The following is a 21532-nucleotide window of genomic DNA, read 5'->3' as shown; positions in this document are numbered from 1 at the left end:
AATATCTAACTATTTGAAGAATGTACCTATTTTTTAATTGGAAAACTAAAGCCATTCTTAACAGCAAGGACTGTGGTCAGATAGCCTACGTCAAATTCTGTCTTTTCTACTAACAGCTACCTGATATTGAGTGGGCCTCTCTCTTTTTTACCTGTGTGCCACACATTCTTTATCTCTTGAATCAGTGTAATAATGATACTTAAACCTAATAAGGTTTTTGTAAGAATCCAATAAGATAATTCAAGTTTAAAACTATGCCAATCATATAATCAGCATTTAATATATATTAACAATGATTATTAATTGCATCTTTAACAGGGAAATTGTTTTACTGCCAGGCTAATAAATGAAAACTGCAGAACCTCAAGGTTCGGTTTTTCCCTAAATTAGCTCCTATTGGCTGGTTTTGTTTCAAAGGGTGTATCTTGGATTGTGCCAAACTGCTGTGATAAGGTGGAAGAGTTCCCAGAAAGTACCGTGTTCATGTCCATAGGGATGTGACTATTAATGAGATTATTAAAGTCCCAATATCTCTTATTTTAAATGTTATATCTTCTTGCTATCCTTTATGAATGTGTAAACCACTATATCTTTGAATATAGCTAGGAGTTTCACTTTGAAGTGAGATCAGTGTTGTTTCTCTGCAATAACAAAAGGAATCATTAAATTTCCGTAATACAGTAGGACAGCTACAGAGGTTCATTAACTCATTTTTTTAATAATCATTTAAAGGTTCTATGTTCAGTGCTGCAAAGACTTAAGAATATATTGTTTTGAAAGCTAAAGAATCAATAATTTTAAGTGTTCTTTTGAAAGCTTGGAGTGCTATTGAAAAGTATTATGTCAAGAGGGCATGATAAGATTTAGATTTACATTTTAAAACATTACTTGGAGGGAAAGAAAAAAGGAAAGATCACTCAACTTACATTGTTCCTTTCAGGACACCTGAAGATAAGCTGTAAGCAGGGAAATAGGTTAGGAGGTGGTAGGAAATAATGAGGACTGAGTTAATGTTATGAGCATTAGAATGCAGTCATGTCAAATCAGAAATAGACTGCACGTGTTTAAATAGAAGCAGCCTCATATACAAAAAGCCACTCATTTTCCAAAAGTAAATTACTTTTACTTTTATTCACATTTTTTAACATAGTATTTTTGAATCCAAGTACAGTGCTATTACTGGAATGTTTTGCAAAACCACTTGAAATTCTTAGCATTTAAAATGGTTTTTAAAAAATATAATTTCTCCTATACTTATATATTTATGATCTTTGCAGAGTTACCATTTGTATGTATTTGTTTGATGTATAGCTTTTAAAAGTGATATTTTAGAGGAATGTTTACAGTGATATGCAACATTTGTAATTATGGGATCATAAAAGGACATTTTTAAGTTCTGTCATGTGACCTCCATTGCATTTAGCACCAACACTGATTAAGGTCACTTAAGACCAAGGTGTTTTCTCCATAATTATTGTTCAAAATAAAATACTTAAAGAAACACCTCAGTGTGAAACTAAAGACTTAACTATGAGATAATTACTCCATCACTTCAGGGAGATGTATATATAGAGAGAGATATATAAATGTAGATATAAATATGGAAAAATACTTTTTCTAGTATTTGAGCATATATTGTGTTTGGGAAGTAGAAAATCATCAGAAAGTGGTGACTAATTGTGTATATAAGAGGATGTGAGGCAGGAAGATCAGGATGTGGAGCCCTGGAGTTCAAGGCTGCAGTGAGCTGTGATCGTGCCACTGCACTCCAGCCTGGATGACAGGGCAAGACTCTGTTTTCTTCTTTTTTTAAAAAAAAAAAAAGAGAGAGAGAGAAAATGAAAGAATCTGGGGCAGTCTGCAGCTTTCTGACTGGGACTGGAAGTGCTATTAATTGAAATAGTAAAAGATTGGGAAGAAAGGTGGTAAATTCAGTTTTAATTATATAGAGTGGAGGTACCTATGAACAATTCAGATGAAGAGTTTAATAAGCTGATAGAAATACAACCTAGCGATTAGGAGAGAGTTTGGTCTTAAATTTTATACTTATGTGAATTTTCAAAAGTCATTATAACTAAGTCCATCTATTTACTTTTAAACTTAATTAGAGATTTGTCTTAAAGAAAACGTAGACTTTTTTCCCCCCTTGTACAAAAGAATTTTTTTTTCAAGCATTGTTGATGCCAGGTACTGTACTCATTATATCCTATCCTACAACCTTTTATATTTTAAGGTGCTATTTTTGAATGTCAGCATGCATCTTAAGGATGTGTTCCCCTAAAATATTAAGGCCATCAACATTTCTTAAAGCCAGCTTTTGTTTGCCTACTTTTGGCCTTATTTTCTTTGAAAATTCAATTTTTTTTTCCTCAGAGGGTCATTTTCTGTTTTATTTCTACCATTATATCAATCAGTGTCAAAGGATTTGTTCTTCCCCCTAAAATACTATTTTAGTGTTCTCCAAGCCCTTCTTATTTCTGCTGTTTGTCTTCTTGTTCTCTTCCCTTTGCCACTCAGATTTGGAACATTTTCAAATTTTAAGATTTATTTTGCCTTTCATATAAATGAAAACCCAAATCTGAATGATAGTTTTTCTGATTGCCACATACAAATGTTTATAGGGGCCTATTTCTCATTAATACTCAAAGCTTCATATAAACAGTTTTTTAGGCTGTTATTAGATATAAATAGGCAGTGGTATGCTGATAAAATTAAAATAAAACCAGCTCTCTGACTGGGAAAGCCCTGATTTGTAGACTTTCCTTATTTACTACTGTAACCCTTCCCCCACGCGTATTTCAGTCTGCCAGTGTGAGGTAAGGGAACTTGGAGTAAGGAAGGGATGCAGTTGCCACTCATAAACCAGTACAACCTCGCTCCAGCACACTACTGTCTTATAACACTAACAATAAGCTTCATATTATTTAAAAGACTCATGTGCTTGGTAATAACATTCATATTATTTTGATACTCTGTTTAAAAGTGAATCATTCTGGCTCATTCTGGGTAACTCAAATTCTTTTTACAACTTGCAGAATTTTTAAATGTATGGGCACATACGTATACTCACAATTATATACAAGTAAGATAGTTCCATAACATGTTCCCTTTTGAAAGCCTCTGGGATGATGTTAAAAACGTTTCCATCTATTGCACCCTGGATGAACTTAATTGCTGCTCCCTATTGCTGAATTAACTAGGAAATGTCATCATATCCTGCACTTCACGCACTCCTTAATAACTTGCTTAGTATTCATGGAAATTTGGGGGAAAAAGTAAGTCTTTTGTGAAGCATTGTGCCTCATTCTTATCTGGATAAATCATTTTGCCTACCGAGAAATCTGTTTTATTATAATTTGTAATGTCCTTTTGGCTATTAGGTTATAAAAGCAATAGAAGAAGGTTATCGTTTACCAGCACCCATGGACTGCCCAGCTGGCCTTCACCAGCTAATGTTGGATTGTTGGCAAAAGGAGCGAGCTGAAAGGCCAAAATTTGAACAGATAGTTGGAATTCTAGACAAAATGATTCGAAACCCAAATAGTCTGAAAACTCCCCTGGGAACTTGTAGTAGGTAAGAAATGCCTAAGAGAATGGAATCTGGGAGAAATTAAAATAGTCACATAAACCATTCATTTCCTCAACCCCACCACAATCGCAAATTGACGTTTGTGTTGAAGTATAAATTCATATTAAATATATTATATTTACAGAAGTTTATTTTTTATTTTCAGTTAAGCTTACCTTAATTGGTGTTTAAAGAGAATCTATTAATCATTATTGTATTTTTTTAAAGTTATATTACTAGCTGCTTTTATCAAAAAAACTTTATAAACTGAATTTTGTGATATGATAGTAGTTCATATTTTCAGATCAATATTTTATTATTACATGGGTTTTATTACTGTTGTTCTTGTTTTTTGTTATATTCATAGTACCTACTTAATTGTTTTGCTTCAAGTCATTTAATAAATTATTCAATGATGTTAAAGTTTATAAAAGAATTTCAGGCCGGGCACGGTGGCTCATGCTTGTAATCCCAGCACTTTGGGAGGCCGAGGCAGGTGGATCACGAGGTCAGGAGTTCGAGACCAGCCTGGCCAACACAGTGAAAGCCCGTCTCTACTAAAAATACAAAAACTAGTTGGGCGTGGTGTCGGGCGCCTGTAATCCCAGCTACTCAGGAGGCTGAGGCAGGAGAATCGCTTGAACCCGGGAGGCAGACGTGGCAGTGAGCTGAGATCGCACCACTGCACTCCAGCTTGGGTGACAGACCGATACTCTGTCTCAAGAAAAAAAAAAAAAAAAGAAATTCAATACATGATTAAAGAGGTGTACTCATTAAAAAGAGTCCATTCATCCTTTGCATTAGGCTTGCTTGATTGTAATGCATATTAGTAGTTATTCAGCCTCAGACGCCAGGTAAGATTGATGCTCTGGTTTACATTGATAATAAGGCACCTGTGGAGGTGCCTTACTTAACTTCCCGGGCATTCACAAGAATGCCATCAGCAAAGGAGATGCACAATATCTCTGCAGCACCCTTGTGGCCTGAACAGGTTAGAACACAGCCATATGTGCATCATTTACTCCCAATTACTTTTGGAAGAAGCAAATGAACAATTATTTACTGATTCCAAATATTGTTGGCTGTACTTTTAAAAACATATGGGAGACAAATCCAGGTGGTCATCACATCTAAATAGAATATAAATTTAGGAGTTTGTAGTCACTGGCCTCCTGGATGCTTTAGGTTTTTATTAGCATATCGATGTATTTTTTTTATTATATACACCAGTTAAAACATTAATTTTATTCTTTATACCTTAATTTTATATGGGTCAAGACATTCTTTCTTTGGTAGTTCATGATAATATTCGCTTTTCTGTTTCATTTTTATCTAGGCCAATAAGCCCTCTTCTGGATCAAAACACTCCTGATTTCACTACCTTTTGTTCAGTTGGAGAATGGCTACAAGCTATTAAGATGGAAAGATATAAAGATAACTTCACAGCAGCTGGCTACAATTCCCTTGAATCAGTAGCCAGGATGACTATTGAGTAAGCTTAAACTCTTAAAATTATATTTAAGGGTTTATTAGGTACAGTCTGCACTTTATACATTAGGTTATCTTCTTTATGTTAAAAGAATTTGAATCCCAAAATCAAGGAACAAAAGTATTTCTTTAACAAGTTCTTACTGTGTACCAGGCATTATGCTAAATAGACCTTTAACACATTACTTTTTTAACCTTCACAACAATAGTTGTATTAAGCCTATAGTTTTATACCTATTTCATTGCCAACAAGGCTAAAGTTCAGAAAATTTAAATATTTCCCCTAAGCCAACTTAACTAGTAAATAGTAACTAATATGACTCCATAGCTGGTTTCTAAACACCATCCATTGAGGCTTCCTCTGTAGTTAACCTCTGTATTATTTAGATCCCTATTCACTGGGGAAACTTTCTCCATTGCAAAGGAGGATTTCTTTCACCATGCTTTTGTTGAACTTAATCTCAAAACTTTATACTCAATGCTGAAATGCATTAGAACGTCCACTATGATTATTTCTGAAGAGATCAAAAGCTTAATTCAGTTAACCATAGCTTAAAAGTAAGAGTTTAACTTACTTTTTGGAAGATGTGTGATTGATCGATTCCTTTTTTTAAAAAAAAAATGACCTGATAAAACAACTTTTAAAATTGCTATGAACTTGAAGTTAAAAGAACTCACTTTTCCTGTCTGGCTCCATCACTAATTATGGGGTCCTGGACAATCTAAAAATCTCTAAACCTCAGTTGACTTGGCTGCAGCGTGACTTTCATGGGTGACATAGTTCCTCTCAGTCAATGTGTTTGAAAATGGAAAACAATATTCAAGGTTCCATTTGTGGGATTCTGTCTATCTACTGTCATCGTTTTTCTAACGAGATGAAGACCAGCAATCAAATATTATTTTCTGCCATATGCCAGGAAATGTCATGTACATGAATTTAAGTGTGTGCATGCTATTTGGTTCAGTTTTCTTATAGTCACTATGTGGGCATTTTTACACTTGGGTCCCCAAAGCAATCTGTACCCCTGAAAACCATGTTTCTCTATCACTGCCATGAAAACTACAGTGCTATAGTTTTGCAATATTTTAGCTGCTTGTAAAGACATAAGCTCAATGTATCTGGCTATTAGGAAAGGCAAGAAAACACAAACAGATACAATTCTTAATTCAAATTTAAGCTATTAAACAGAGATGTACATTTTAAAGATAGTTTTATGACATATAATGAAATGATTGAACTGACTGGAGTAAGTATATAACCAATAATATGCTCAGAATTACCACATGTTAATTAAATCCAGTATAAAATTTTACATGGTCACTGATGATTTCCAACTTTTCTTCTAGATCCCACCAACTATTTTCATTATACTATATCCAGCTTTTTCCAGTTAGAAATTTCTAAATCCCAATTAGGTTCAAGAAGACAACATTTCAAATAATATTTCCTAACCTTCCCTCAAGTTAATAATAGCTTTAAGACTTTAATAATTTCTTACGTAAAATTTCAAATCACTTTAAAAATGAATTGAGAGTAAATTGAGAGCCTGAGCAGTTAGGTTTTTACAAAGGAGAATGTTGATGTAGGTTTTACTATTCTGATCTGATACAGGGGTGTGATCATAATACCCAAGAACACTAAAAGATCTATTTGGCTAAAGTAACATATTTAATTAAACAGTTGATGACAGTTTCGTGCCACACTTACTCTTTGTAAGGTACCTAATGAAAACTACATTTGTCTTTTTCAGGGATGTGATGAGTTTAGGGATCACACTGGTTGGCCATCAAAAGAAAATCATGAGCAGCATTCAGACTATGAGAGCACAAATGCTACATTTACATGGAACTGGCATTCAAGTGTGATATGCATTTCTCCCTTTTAAGGGAGATTACAGACTGCAAGAGAACAGTACTGGCCTTCAGTATATGCATAGAATGCTGCTAGAAGACAGTTGATGTCCTGGGTCCTTCCAACAGTGAAGAGAAGATTTAAGAAGCACCTATAGACTTGAACTCCTAAGTGCCACCAGAATATATAAAAAGGGAATTTAGGATCCACCATCGGTGGCCAGGAAAATAGCAGTGACAATAAACAAAGTACTACCTGAAAACATCCAAACACCTTGAGCTCTCTAACCTCCTTTTGTCTTATAGACTTTTAAAATGTACATAAAGAATTTAAGAAAGAATATATTTGTCAAATAAAATCATGATCTTATTGTTAAAATCAATGAAATATTTTCCTTAAATATGTGATTTCAGACTATTCCTTTTTAAAATCATTTGTGTTTATTCTTCATAAGGACTTTGTTTTAGAAAGTTGTTTATAGCTTTGGACCTTTTTAGTGTTAAATCTGTAACACATTACTACACTGGGTACCTTTGAAAGAATCTCAGATTTCAAAAGAAATAGCATGATTGAAGATACATCTCTGTCAGAACATTGGTATCCTTTTTGTGCCATTTTATTCTGTTTAATCAGTGCTGTTTTGATATTGTTTGCTAATTGGCAGGTAGTCAAGAAAATGCAAGTTGCCAAGAGCTCTGATATTTTTTAAAAAGAAATTTTTTGTAAAGATCAGACAACATACTATCTTTTCAATGAAAAAAGCAATAATGATCCATACATACTATAAGGCACTTTTAGCAGATTGTTTATAGAGTGATTTTACTAGAAAGAATTTAATAAACTCGAATTTTAGGTTTATGAGTATATTAAAAACATGAGGCGCTTCATCTGAAGAATGTTGGTGAAGGCAAGTCTCTGAAAGCAGAACTATCCAGTGTTATCTAAAATTTAATCTGAGCACATCAAGATTTTTTCAGTCTCGTGACATTAGGAAATTTAGGATAAATAGTTGACATATATTTTATATCCTCTTCTGTTGAATGCAGTCCAAACATGAAAGGAAATAATTGTTTTATATTATAACTCTGAAGCATGATAAAGGGGCAGTTCACAATTTTCACCATTTAAACACAAATTTGCTGCACAGAATATCACCATTGCAGTTCAAAACAAAACAAAACAAAAAGTCTTTTGTTTGTGAACACTGATGCAAGAAACTTGTTAAATGAAAGGACTCCTTACCCTAGAAGGAAGAGGTGAATGATCTGGCTTGTTTTTAAAGCTTTATTTATTAAACCATATTATTTGATTACTGTGTTAGAATTTCATAAGCAATAATTAAATGTGTCTTTATAGATATTACAGGAATGTATACATATTGTGAGTAATGCTTTCAAAAGTTATGAAAATCATGAACTACCCCAGAATTGAACTGTTGTACTTCCAAAGAGAATTGGGCTGTTTATAATGATTTTAATAGAGAAAGATCCCAGGGATCGGTCATAATTGGTCTTGTTTGATAATGTGGGCATCCACAAACAAACAAACAAATAACAGAAACAAAATCTGTAAATGTTCCTTTGTAAAACTTGTAAATTTTATTTATACTGTCTTGTTTTGTACACACATTTCTCTGTAGTGGGCTCTGAATACATTGAAAATGCACTATATTTTTCTATTTTACTTGCAGAGCATCACAAAAGAACAGGTATTTTCAGTGCTACATAATGTGTTTTCCCACATTTAGGACCAAAGATGGCTATAGAAAAACTCAAATGGATTGCTTCCCAAACCCCTCCCCACCCTTTTTTTTTGTTTGTTTTAAATCACTGTACAGTGTTATTTGATACTTTAATTTATTTTTTGATTGACTAGAAAATCATTTTAATTTCACTAAAATGTTTTTTGTCCCTAAGGAAAATTAATCTGTAAAAATAATTTTAATTAGCATAATACAGTCACCTAGACACTTCCATTTGTAATCTTTGTAATAGACTGTAAATATATTTTTGGAACTATAACACAATGTGCTTGAGGGTTATTTTTCAGTGTCTGCAGTGTATACAAGTGTTTATACTAAGTACAGCACTTTACAATTCTAATCAGTAGCATTGGCCTTTGTGAGAATGAGTGAAAGAGTTTGAGTGAGTGTTCTTAATTCCTTTTGGATTCTAGACTCACTAATAATGAAGTTCTTTTCTTGTTCATAGCTTAAGGTGCTTATTTTTTCTATTAAAATTAAATTAACAAAAAGCCATTCTAGAAATAGAAGACATAGTATGGTACACGCAAACGGTGTCTTTCCTGCTTTTTTCTAGCACTAGATTTATAGTTGAGTAGTCTTTCTTGAGTAGAAGGGCAGAATAAAAGTTTTTTTGAGTTTTATCAAAATAACTTTTCCTTCAGCAATATACCTCATCTGCCTTAAATTTTTTACAGCTCTTTACAGGGAAAGGGGAGAAGGGATGGGAAAGACACACAGCACAATAGGAAGTGTATGATTACATCACTATCTCGTTTGTAAGTTTCTTTTCCTAATCAACATTATGATTTTGAAATACATGTATGTGAAACAAATATTAAGAGAAAAAGAACATTGTAATGCTGATTGTAATACTCTCTTCCAGAAAGAGATGAGATAGTATAACGATAAGAATGTACAACTTGCACCTTGAAATTTTTTTTTTTAAATAAATTAGTGCTCAGGGGAGGAAAAGTAGGAAAGTGAACGTCAAAATAGAATTCCAGAATTATAAAATGCAAAAGGAAATGGCCTCCTTGCTTTAACAGAGCCACCTTTTTTAGAACGCTGTCCTCACACTTGACCTGTGTTTTGCATTCAGTACCGAAATAAAAGTAACTTGTTCTACATCTGAATCTAACATTTTCTCAGCAATTGATCTGGGCCTTGTTTACTAGAACTGGTGGTTTATGCTTGTCAGAGCACTATTAGTTGAATCATATTGTATACTTATGTAATCTACATTAGCTAGTACTGTTTAGGACTATATTTTAATTGCTCTTCTTATCCGTGTTTTTAAGACAATTAAAGTGGTGTAATTCACCTCTCTTTTTTATTTAGGTAATGCTGATACTCTCCCTTTTGTTTCTTGAGTAGCCTAGAACTATGCTACTCACTGATGTGCATGTTCAAATAAATTACTGATGTGTATTTTTTTGCTCTATGTGGAGAAATCATGGGGAACTCGGGGCGAGATGTGCTTTTTGTTGGTTGAATTTGTCCCTCCTTGCCTAAGAAATACTACAGGGGTCATCCTTTTATAAGGACAAACTGCTTTTGAACAGTGTCTTCAATGTATCAAGCACAAATAACTCTTTCTTCAACACGAATCATAAGTCTCTTTTTACCAGCTTAAAATAATAAACAAGTCTATTAGACAATGTAAAGAAAATCCTGTCTCCAATCATTGGTGGATTCCTTTATATCCCTTACACGTTCTTTATGTTCCTATGTAATATTACAAGAAGAGATAAAGTTTTATTGAAATAGTTGAGTGGACCAATCAGAGTATGAAGAAAAATGAATATTCATTGCTTCCTTTTACTCTCTTGCACACTAACAATTCCACTCTAATTATTACAGAATCACAAGATCATATCTTCAAAGAGCCATACTGCCAAACAGTTACAATCTTTCTTGCTCCTTCCTGAAACTACTGCATGATACTAACAATAATATTTGCATGAGAAAGGAAATATTTTGTCGCTGGACGTTCACATATATTTTAAACATTTGATAGATTAAGTTAGATGGGTTTTTTTTTTTTTGTTTTTTGCATTCAGGTTACTAAATAATTCTAACGTTAAATCCAAAACAAAAGGAAAAAGTGATAAATCTGGTTGAATGGTTGAGTTGTTTAACATAGAAAGTGACTCAGTGATCATTATAACTGGCACCTGAAATGAAAACCAAGCACTCCCTATTTTAAAACACCACCCTCTTAAATTCCCCAAAAATGAGAATAATAGGCAAATGTCAGATGAGGTGCTATTGCTAGCTGTCATATTTGTAGCGCTGAGGCTCATGCTACATTGAACTGAAATTCAAAGATAATCTTGAAATCCTGGCCTGTCCCTGCCCAATTCTCATATGCATTAACAAAATGCTGCTCAAAGATGTAAAACAATAGCCAACATTCTTCTTAAGTGTATACAGTGATAATTATATATCCTGGAACACTGAAGAAGATTCCAGAATTATAAAATTATCTCTAAAATGTTAGGTTTATAACTGGTACAAAAATACACTATCAAAAGCCATTATTAAAATACAAAAGTTCCATAACTAAATAAAAGTTATATTTAAACATTTATGGTAATCATCAGTAACAAGGTTTTTGTTGAAGCACTTATCTCCTACTTTTACCCTTTGTTGTATATTGTTAGGTGCAATGACAAGTCAATGTCAATTTTGAAGAAAGCTACTAAAAGAAACACACAAATCAAAGAGATTATCTAAATCCTAAATGCAAAAACTATAACTACAGATAGTAAAATGATAAAGACAACATGGTGACTGGCAACTTTTCAAGCTGTGGAGCAGCGTCATCTTGGCCTTGTGTTGGTGTCCCTGGAGTATCCCACACACTCCTACCAGCTGTTCTTACTCTTCTGTCTAGTGCATCTCAGCATAGCTCAAAGAATATGGGCAGGAGAATAAAATATTTCAATAGGAATGCTTCTGAGAACCTCATTAGAGTTAAGTGCTGTAAGGGGGTGGATTTTTTTTTTAAGTTCAGTGATGGAATGTAATTAAATCTGTAATTAAAACAATAAAAGACCTCTTCTGACTGACCTTGAGGTTAAAATAAATGTAATTAATTGATCCAATTTAATTGGACCTATTGCACAGTTTAGTAAGTAGTGATGCACTAGCCAACTGTTTTGTAGATATGGAACAGTAGTAGGAATTTATAAATTTGATAATCTGGCAACAAAAACAAGTGAGGTATTGTCTATTCTAATAAAGCTCCATCGGATATAACCTGTACCTTGTATTTCATTATTTTAAATGTCCTAGTTATCTACTGCTGAACATTATTTTTATCTTCCTCTTGAAATTTAAATTAGATACATTTGTAGATTTTATATGTAACTAAAGAAGGTACAATATGTTTTTCAATGTCTGGTTAATCATAGATCTTACTTGAAGACACTCAGAGGAAAAAAAAATGAGCAAATTTGTTTTAAGTAGAATGGTTTTAGGTTAGCAAAGGACAAACACTGTTCAAGTCTCACCATTTCACATAACTGGAACTAAATAAAATGAATGACTAGACAACAAACAATATGAAAACAAATAGAAAATGTTAAATTGCATATGCAGAGCATGTTGAAATAAATCATAGGGTTTTTAAAACATCAGTTCATAGAAATGAAGCAAACAATCTAAGAACACCTTTAAAATGTAACATGAATTTGCAGATGCTTATTACACTGATAGCACAGACTCCACAGCAAATTACAACAGAAATTTCTGAGTTTAACTTGATATTCTTCTGTCAATTTGCTAGAAATATGCACTGTTTACATTAAAAAACAGACAGAATATGAGACTAAAATGTATTCCTTCCAGATGACAGACACCCATGCCTTTCTTCATTCCTGACATTTGCAGGAGTGTTTTCAGGGATCTACTGGGCTGTAGATCTGCATTATAATTCTTTGTTTTAACTTAGATCCTAACCAGTTACACACTGAGCTCCACATGAATTCACTAGGACCCAACTTAACAGGAACTACAGGAACCTGACACTGCAAACAGTCACGCTTAGTTTTACCTGAGAAATGAATGTGGGTTAATGCTTGAGTTACTGCTATTATTGTGATGGTTCCTCTCATAATAAAGGAGTCCCTGTTCGGTTAGTTTTGTTGTGGAGCCAGCAGAACAAGGTGCAATTAAATCCCTTCTGCTCTGCTTACAAAGCAAGATCAGCAAACACTAAATACAATCCTTCATATTTTGAAGAGGAGTAAGTAATACTGTATAGAAATTTATATAGAAAAGGCAGAGATGAATTACATAAAATCTTGAAAGTCAAGTAGGAGAAATTGAGTTTAACAGGAGAGGCACCACAAAGCTATTGGCAATTTTGGCCAGAAAAAAAAGTTATGGTGGAAACGAAGTTTAAGGCAATGGTGTCTGAAATACAGATTAAGTTAACTACTGACTGTTTCTGGATCAGATCAATAGATTATATGCTCCTTGATTTATGATGGGGTTACGTCCCCATAAACCTATTGTAAGTTGAAAATATTCTAAGTGGAAAGTGCATTTGATGCCAGCAACACAGCAGAGGGTCCCCAACTTAGTTTTTCCACTTCAGTATGGGTTATCAGGACATAGTCTCATCCTATGGGGAGGAACTCCTTAGAATTGAGGATGAGGTTATGGCCTCCACTGAATGCAAATGGCTTTCACACCATGGTCAACTCCACAAATCATAAGTGAAACTATTCTAAATTGGAAACAGTCTGTACTTCCATGCTCCCATTCTTTTGCTCTCCAGCTTCACATTCCCTCCCACATTTCTTTTTCTTTCTTTTAACTGTTTTTTGTTTTGTTTTTTTTCTTAGAAAGAATCTCACTCTCTGTCGCCCAGGCTGGAGTACAGTGGTGCCATCTCGGCTCACTGCAACTTCCACCTCCTGCACTCAAGCAATTCTATTGCCTCAACCTCCTGAGTAGCTGGGGTTACAGGCATATGCCACCACGCCCAGCTAATTTTTGTATTTTTAGTAGAGACAAGGTTTCACCATGTTGGCCAGGCTGCTCTCGAACTCCTGACCTCAGGTGATCCACCCGCCTCCGTTTCCCAAAGTGCTGGGATTACAGGCATGAGCCACCATGTCAGGCCTCCCTCCCACATTTCTAAATGGGAGAAATCCCCCTCTCCAAGATATAACTCAGAAGTTATTTCCTGCAAGTCTTCACTGACGCTAGGGACCCAGAATTAATTCTCTTCAGCGCTTTGCTTACACTGCTGGTGCTACTAGTATCCTACCTTGTTCTGTCAGATTATTTGTGTGCATCTCTCCAACTAGATCAAGTGCTCTTGGAGGGCAGAAGCCAACTGGAAATCTTTATTTTATGTCCTTAGGGACTGAGCAGTTTCTGGCACTCAGTAGACACTGTATAAATATTTTAGAATCCTTGAAGTGTAAATTAATTCAAATTGTTTTCTTCTTAAAAGGTAGCGAGAATCAGGTGCTCTGAAGGATGCACAAAGTGCAGGAAAGGTGGTGGGAAAACGGGTGTTGAGGGAGAAAACTAATTTCAGAGCATGGATGGATGCTTCTGTGATGGACTGGGGAAGCGGGAACACCCCGAGGGGCTGAGAGGAGGAGCAGAGGTGTGAACCTGCGAGAGAAAGGAGGGTGGAATGAGCTGATTAGTAAACAAGACCAGGGTGTACCAAATAGCAGCTACCTTCCAGATATTGAAAAAGAATAGGCGGCATCAGTGGCTGCAAATAGCAAGGCCAGATCAAATAATTTGAAATCAAGTGGAGGAAATTGGACTTGATGAGAGAAACAACAAAGGATTATTTACCAATATCTCATTTGATGAGGGAGACACATGGTAAGAATGTTTCTGAAGAAACAGTAATATGCAAAAGTATGTGAAATGTTATTTTGACCACTTTAAAATTTAGACAAGATGAAGACGAATATTTTTTTCTTCTTCCTAATGAAAAAAAAAAAAAAAAAAAAAAAAAACCCTTTCTATCTCACAATCAAGATATCGGTAATTCTATAGTGTAAGTAAAAATATAATGAAATGAATGTTGTTGTCAGCCTGTAGCTGCTCTTAGCGTTTATATATGAAAAAGGTAGCATGGGGTTGGTGGGTAACTGCAGAAGTTTGAAGCCCAGACTTTGTGGGATTTTATTCTTATACTACATTTGTAAACACAGGGAAAATAATTCCATTTCTCCATATCCTTCTTCTTGTCTCTTAAATGGGCAAAAATACTACTTACTTTAAGAGTTGTTAAATTTGTTAATTGATACCGAAGTATTTTAATAATATAGAGTGAGGGAAATACATGTTAAGTCTTATTATGTTTTGGTATTACTTTTGTCTGCTTTCTTTCTTTTTTTTTTTTTTTTTTTTTTTTTTTTTGAGACGGAGTCTGCTTCTGTCGCCCAGCTGGAGTGCGGTGGCGGATCTCAGCTCACTGCCAAGCTCCGCCTCCCTGGTCTACCTACGCCATTCTCCTGCCTCCGCCTCCCAAGTAGCTGGGACTACAGGCGCCCGCCTCGTCGCCTGGCTAGTTTTTTTGTTTTCTTTAGTAGAGACGGGGTTTCACCGTATTAGCCAGGGTGGTCTCGATCTCCTAACCTTGTGATCCGCCCGTCTCGGCCTCCCAAAGTGCTGGGATTACAGGCTTGAGCCACCGCGCCTGGCCTGCATTTCTATCTCTTTATCAAACATTTATAAATTCATTGCTGTGAATTCTGAACAACTAATTCACAAATGAATTTTAGAATTTAAATAATGTTTTTGTTCCAAACTCTTCCTTATCCTTTACTCAGTTTTTGTTTTGTTTTGTTTTGTCTTTTAATCATCATTAATCGCATCTGTCAGTACACAGAGAGTCAAACTTCATTCATCTGGCCGTAAACAATTGCTCCCCATATCCAGCTGATTTTGGCTTTTCAGTATCCCTCGAATCTATCACCATTCCACAGTCACTGACCTAAATTAAGTTTTCATTATCTCTCACCTAGATTAATGTCACATTTTCCAAACCTGTTTCTCTACCTCTATCTAATCCTTTTTACTTATGACCCTCTGGGTAAATTCTCTAACACTTACCATGCTATTGCCTAGTTTAAAAGACTTTGATGGCCCCTCACAAATCAGAGATTCACGCCCAATTACGTAATGTAGCATCAGGAATTGGGACCCTGCCCATGCATGATCTTCAACCATTCTCCTCTCTTACCCATGATTCTACTGGACTGAACTACTGGTGTCTCCTGCAGCATAGATCTTTTACATTTCCTTGTAATTGTGAGTTATCTAAGGGGGATAAGCAAATGTATTTTACTCTTTTTAGTATATACTGAGCCCAACACAGTGCCCAAAACAGAATTAACAGCTAGGATGGTTTCTATTCCTATCCCCTAATGCAAGAATATGTAATTATCACTAAAACAATTCTTATATTTGGAACATTCTACTGAACAAAAAAAAAAAAATTTAAATTTGAGGAAAAACACATAATTCCTACTCAATTTATAGTTGATTTCACCATGTTATTTTTCTTCACTTTCTCATATCTCCTTCAATGACTCGAATGTGCCTCTGGAAGCTATAAAACAAAACATTGTTTTGTTAATAAACATTACACTTTAGGTATAATAGAAAATTGTAACTATTGCATGCTAATTTATATTTTCTTTCTTCTGAATATGTATTTTAAATTTTATCTTTCATTGCTATTGTTGGAGCAGTGTTGGGGAGATTTCTGCATGACGTTATTCTGCCATCTTGTCAAGAAGTTAGAAAACCCCTAATTTCCCATTACCAAATTATATAATATTTTACATTTTTTCTCTGTCAATTATGCTGCCTCACAGATAGGGAGTAGCATTTTTGTTCGACTCACACTTGCATTCTAAAGCCTGGAACAGTGACTGGCACCTTATAGATTCCTATAGGTATGCACTGAATGATTGACAGTCACATGATGCTCCAAGCCAGCAACTCTCTGATACTCTAGCAGTAGATCCAAACCTAGTACAAGAAGGCTATTCTCTAGAACTGAGAATTTTAGTCACTCTTGTCCTCCTGAAGTGTCTCTTTTCAATGATACAAAAGATTTCCAGATGCTGCACTGTGCCATTTTTCACTTATTCCTCATCTTCACTTGACATCATCATTCCAAAATACCAATATTAAGAAAACATGGCCACTGCTATAACATCTATATATTTCTTCTCCCCATCATTTTCTAAATAATAAAGCTAAATGTTTTATGTATTTTCCCAGCCTTGTAGCCAATTATCTCCTTTGGCAAAATGTCTATATGGCCTTAACACAATGCAATGTCATACTCACTGTTTAGCTCATTCTCTTGAGTTTAATATTCTTAAAATGCACACCTCTGTGCTTTATCATTTATTCATTAATGTATGCTGAGTTAAATAAGCTCAACATGTGCTGCTATAATTCTCAGTCTACCCTGATTTTCTGCTCCCAAAGCAGCAGCAGACACTCCTATCTGCCATGTATTTGGAAAGATGGCCAAAGAGGTGTGCATCTACTGTCTTCATACATTCAATGTGCTAATGATAAGAACCAAAATCTGTTCCTAGTACTTGCATTTATTGACATAATTTTAGTACCATTTAGGAGTAAATAGATCTTCATGTTTCCTACTTGCTTGTTTTTATAGAGTTAACTTTCCATTATATTATTGCAGAGTGTCTTTCTGCATGAGCTATGGCCATGTAGTTATTATAATGAATCTTCAGGTTTGTATGCTTACTCAGCACAGTATACAGGCTGAATAAACAGTGCCTTACTCATGGTAGATATATAATCAATGATTTTGACTGAATAAACAATTCTGTAGCTGCCTTTGAGGCTAAAACATATAATACATTTCAAGTGCAACTGAAATAGAATCTTTCACTTACATCATACTGTCTCAATTTTGACTATTAGTTATACTATCATCATGCATAAATTCATATAAATTTAATATGAAAGAAGAATCTTCACAATTAGCCTAAATACAGTCAAGACAGAAAAAAAAAAAAAAAAAAAAAGTTAAAAGCTTTCAAAATTAGAAGACTTCAATAGTAGATGTGTTAGTCCTGGCTCAACCATTTACTGATTCCTTGACATTGGGGGGGACAATTTAACTATAAAACTCAGTTTCTTTATCCATCAGATTGGAGACATCTGTCTTGACTTATTTTCTCCAGTGACTTTAAGAAAACTACATAAAAGTAGACAATAGCACTTAAAATAATATAAAGCAAATTAAAAATAACATTATGATGATTTTATCTCTTTGGAAAAAAAGTATCTTTGCCAAATCCATTCTTACATGTTTCAGTTTAACCTGATAAATCCCAATATATGTGTGTAAGAAAATATATTGATGCTTTCTTATTTGTAATGATTTTTGTATATTTTATTGGTATCTAGGATGGTATTTTCTAACTTACTTGTGGCTTCTCAACCTTCATGACTTGGATGTTATGTAGTCCAAGAATTTCCCTCTAGCCACTGTTTTGCTTTTCCTTCAATGGCTTCCACTCAAGCACAGGCTCCACGTTCAAGTTTTTTTTTTTTTTTTTTTTTTTTTTTTTTTTTTTTTTTTGTAGCTTCTAAAGCTTCTAGAGATCTTGAAATATGTAATCTGCAAGGTCTCTTAATGCCATAAACACTAGAGTCATGTTCTCTATCCTCCAAACTTCGTACCATTTATCTACCCTTACCGCCTACCTGGACTTTCTTGGCCATGATGAATTCTGTGTGCTGGTCCCTAGGTTACAGGAGGTGGGTGTTACTCAGTACTTGTGTAAGCTGCCTGGATATAACAACTGTATTTTTGCATGAATAAATGATGTTTGCTTATTCACTAATGCTCCAGGGTATGGTAAATTTTGATTCCTCTATTTTAATTTTGTTTATATGCATATCTAATTATGCTTGTTTGGTTTAGCACTGCACAGACATGTTAGGTGATGCTATTATCAATGGTTTGCTCATCTTGAAATATCAGCCACAGGACTAGAGCAGAACAACTAGAGTTGAAGCAACATGCCTGAGGTTTGGTCAACACTGTTTTTAGACTCCGTATAATTTTAGAGATTTCTAACTTGGATGTAAATAATCACATCAGATTCAACCATGGCATTTCTGTTCTGACCCTTCTCTCCAGGTCTCAGATTATTTGAATCAGGTTAGATGATCGACATTTTTGAGACTTTTTTTGTTACTCTGGATTTTCAAGTGGCTCAGTGCATTTAAAAGAAAATAGACTTTTTAATTTTAATGTATTTCAGACAAATAGGAAAGTGTATGCATTTATATAAATATCAGTGCTTTGAAACTAACCATTTCAAAACTATTGCAACTGAATAAATAAGCACATAAAAACTATTGACATTAAAGAAATACATTTCAGAGTTATTAAACTCTTTGACTTGCTTGGTAGTTCCTCCATCTTTGACAATAAAGTTATAACTACTATTATGTGTAGATCCATATAATTTCTGATAATATATGGCATATTGTATCTTGATTTGCATTTTGCTGGTTCCTAAGGAGCTTGCAATTCTGGTTCTTAAACTACTTATTTTCATTTATCAAGTTATCAGAATCTTTTCTCAATTTAAATTTACAAAATCTGTTGACAAAAATGAGAGTAGTCTTTGTTTTAATTTCAAAATTAGATGTCTAAAATTGTAGATGTGTTAGTCCTTATTTTAATTTCAAAAGTAGATGTGTAAAATTGTTACCTTCGTGGGATTCCAAGATATGACACTTCAGTCTCTTCTGTTCTTAGTCAGATGGTGACAGTTTGAGCAAGCTAGACATTCACAAATACTTGAGCTTCGCTAGAGGAAAAGGTTAGTAATGTTTGTCTGTAAAGAAGATGTGAAACTCTTTTGTTTCTGCTTTCAAATCCCAGTTCACCAATTACTGGTGGTGTGACCTTACACTAGTTAATCACATTTTTGCCTCCTTTTCTCCTTTGTAAAATGAGAATGGTAAATAGTACCCATTTCATAAGGTTGTTGATAGAAATAAACTAATTAACATATGTAAAGCTCTTAGAAGAGTGCCTGACTATAATTATTTTAATCATTAAGCTCTGTGACTAAAGATTCCTCAGTATTTGTAAGTTAAGAGGGCAGCAGCCTATCTAAGGATATGTTTCGTTTTAAACATTCAAATAGAATCACTGAGAGCAACTTAAATGTCAAGCATTTTACTAGGCCTCAGAGTCCTGTGATTATGGGGGAATAAATGAGAGAAAATGTAGGGAACCCAGAAAATAGCTTTTAGAGAACTTTTGAAAGAAGAAGGCTATATACCTGAATATGCAGATTTCCAGAGCAAAGCATGGATTCTAGAAAAGGGAAGAAAGCCTGCTTATGTGCTATCTTAGTACACAGATGTGAACTATGGATTTCTTAAATCTCCCCCTGCACGACTGCACATTTATTAGAGTAAGACATATTTTTCTTAAGTGAAAACTTGACCATTCAATAAATGTGACTTTGAGGCTACCTCTCAAACATTTTGAATCTGTATCATCACCAGCCAAATTGGGCTAAAGTACCTCTTCAAACTGCTGCTTTAAGAAGAAAAACAATAGATATAGCACATCCTCTACTAATGTAACAAAATGTTTACTTTCCTTTCCTTGACCAAACCAAGGGATTGACAGGACACAGGGAGGTATGGAGCACGCCTTTTCCTTGATCTACCAGGATCTGTTTCCAAGGACAGAAATCCTCGCAACAAAGACAAGTGTAGTAGTGACTGTATCTTCACACTGTACATGGAAACCCCAGCTAGTCTCTTCTGCCCAAGGAAGCTGAAATTTTTTTCAGTCTATACCCACCCCAAATTGCCTCATTAGTAAGGAGCAGCCAGGATATGATGTAGCCACTGTCCTTTATTATTAACACATCTAAGAAACAACACCTTCTGTCTCCACCAATGACCTCCAAGCCCAGAATATGATTTGAATGTCAAATTTTTTAAGATTTAATTTTTAAAATTATCACCACTCAGAATTAACAGTAAGTTATTCTAAAACTTAGCTAACACTACAAATATACCAAATCTAAGTAGAAAAAAAGTAAAAAAACAGAAAAGAGATAAGCCATTTAGTTGTTGAAGCAGCGGTAAAATTAGTAGAATAATCAAAAATGAGCTAAGAGTTGATGTAATGCACCCCCCACAACACACATCTACAGCAAATAAGTTCATTAAATGAGATGTTTGTGAACATATATGATGCCTTGGCATTTGTAATCATAATGCAGTTCAATATCTCAGATAGTATGAATGATACAATAGTTTGTGTGTCTCAAACTCGGTGTAATTTAATAATGAAGAAATACAAGCCAAAGAAAGAGAGATATGTAGTCACTATTTTTACAACTTAATTCATCCTGTTGCCCAAATGGCCTCTCCTTTCACTATCATGACCAATGAGGAACTAGTTTTTAAGAAAGCATATCAAGAGTCTCCCTGTCTAAAACTGCACAGGTTTAAAAAGCCCATTTCTTTCCTATTTTCTAAATAGCTATAGAGAGAATCATGAAAACTATAGAAAAGCACAATCTTCCTCTACTTTATCTTCATATGCATTCCATATTGTGTCACTGGTAGGAAAAATAGTATCTTGCTTTCATGCATAGTTCAGCATATAAAAAATAACTATTTGAATAAGTAGGCAAAAAGCTTAAGCAACGAAAAGCGAGTCAAGAAAGTATATATACCCCCTCCTTATGTGAATGTTTTAAAATATGAGCCTGTAAATCTCTAGTTATTAAATAGATAACAGTCAGTCATTGAACTTACAATCCTAGACGAGTTAACGCACCAGGCAAAAATCCAC

General features: G+C 34.4%; 1 protein-coding gene across 1 annotated transcript in view; it reads left to right on the top strand.

Annotated features, from left to right (window-relative positions):
* The window catches only part of LOC108544367 (ephrin type-A receptor 7-like), a 190030-nt gene extending 179709 nt beyond the window's left edge, over positions 1–10321 (top strand). The window contains 3 exon segments of the mRNA XM_017895460.1: positions 3381–3574; positions 4905–5060; positions 6808–10321. Of these exon segments, the coding sequence (XP_017750949.1) occupies positions 3381–3574; positions 4905–5060; positions 6808–6922 (465 nt within the window). The 3' untranslated portion in view covers positions 6923–10321.
* The last annotated feature ends 11211 nt before the right edge of the window (positions 10322–21532 follow it).

This window comes from Rhinopithecus bieti, unplaced genomic scaffold, assembly GCF_001698545.2.
Source record: "Rhinopithecus bieti isolate Rb0 unplaced genomic scaffold, ASM169854v2 scaffold_25209, whole genome shotgun sequence".
Classification (NCBI taxonomy): Eukaryota; Metazoa; Chordata; class Mammalia; order Primates; family Cercopithecidae; genus Rhinopithecus; species Rhinopithecus bieti.
The sequence above is the reverse complement of the archived record's forward strand: the minus strand, read 5'-3'. Positions and strand labels throughout refer to the sequence as shown.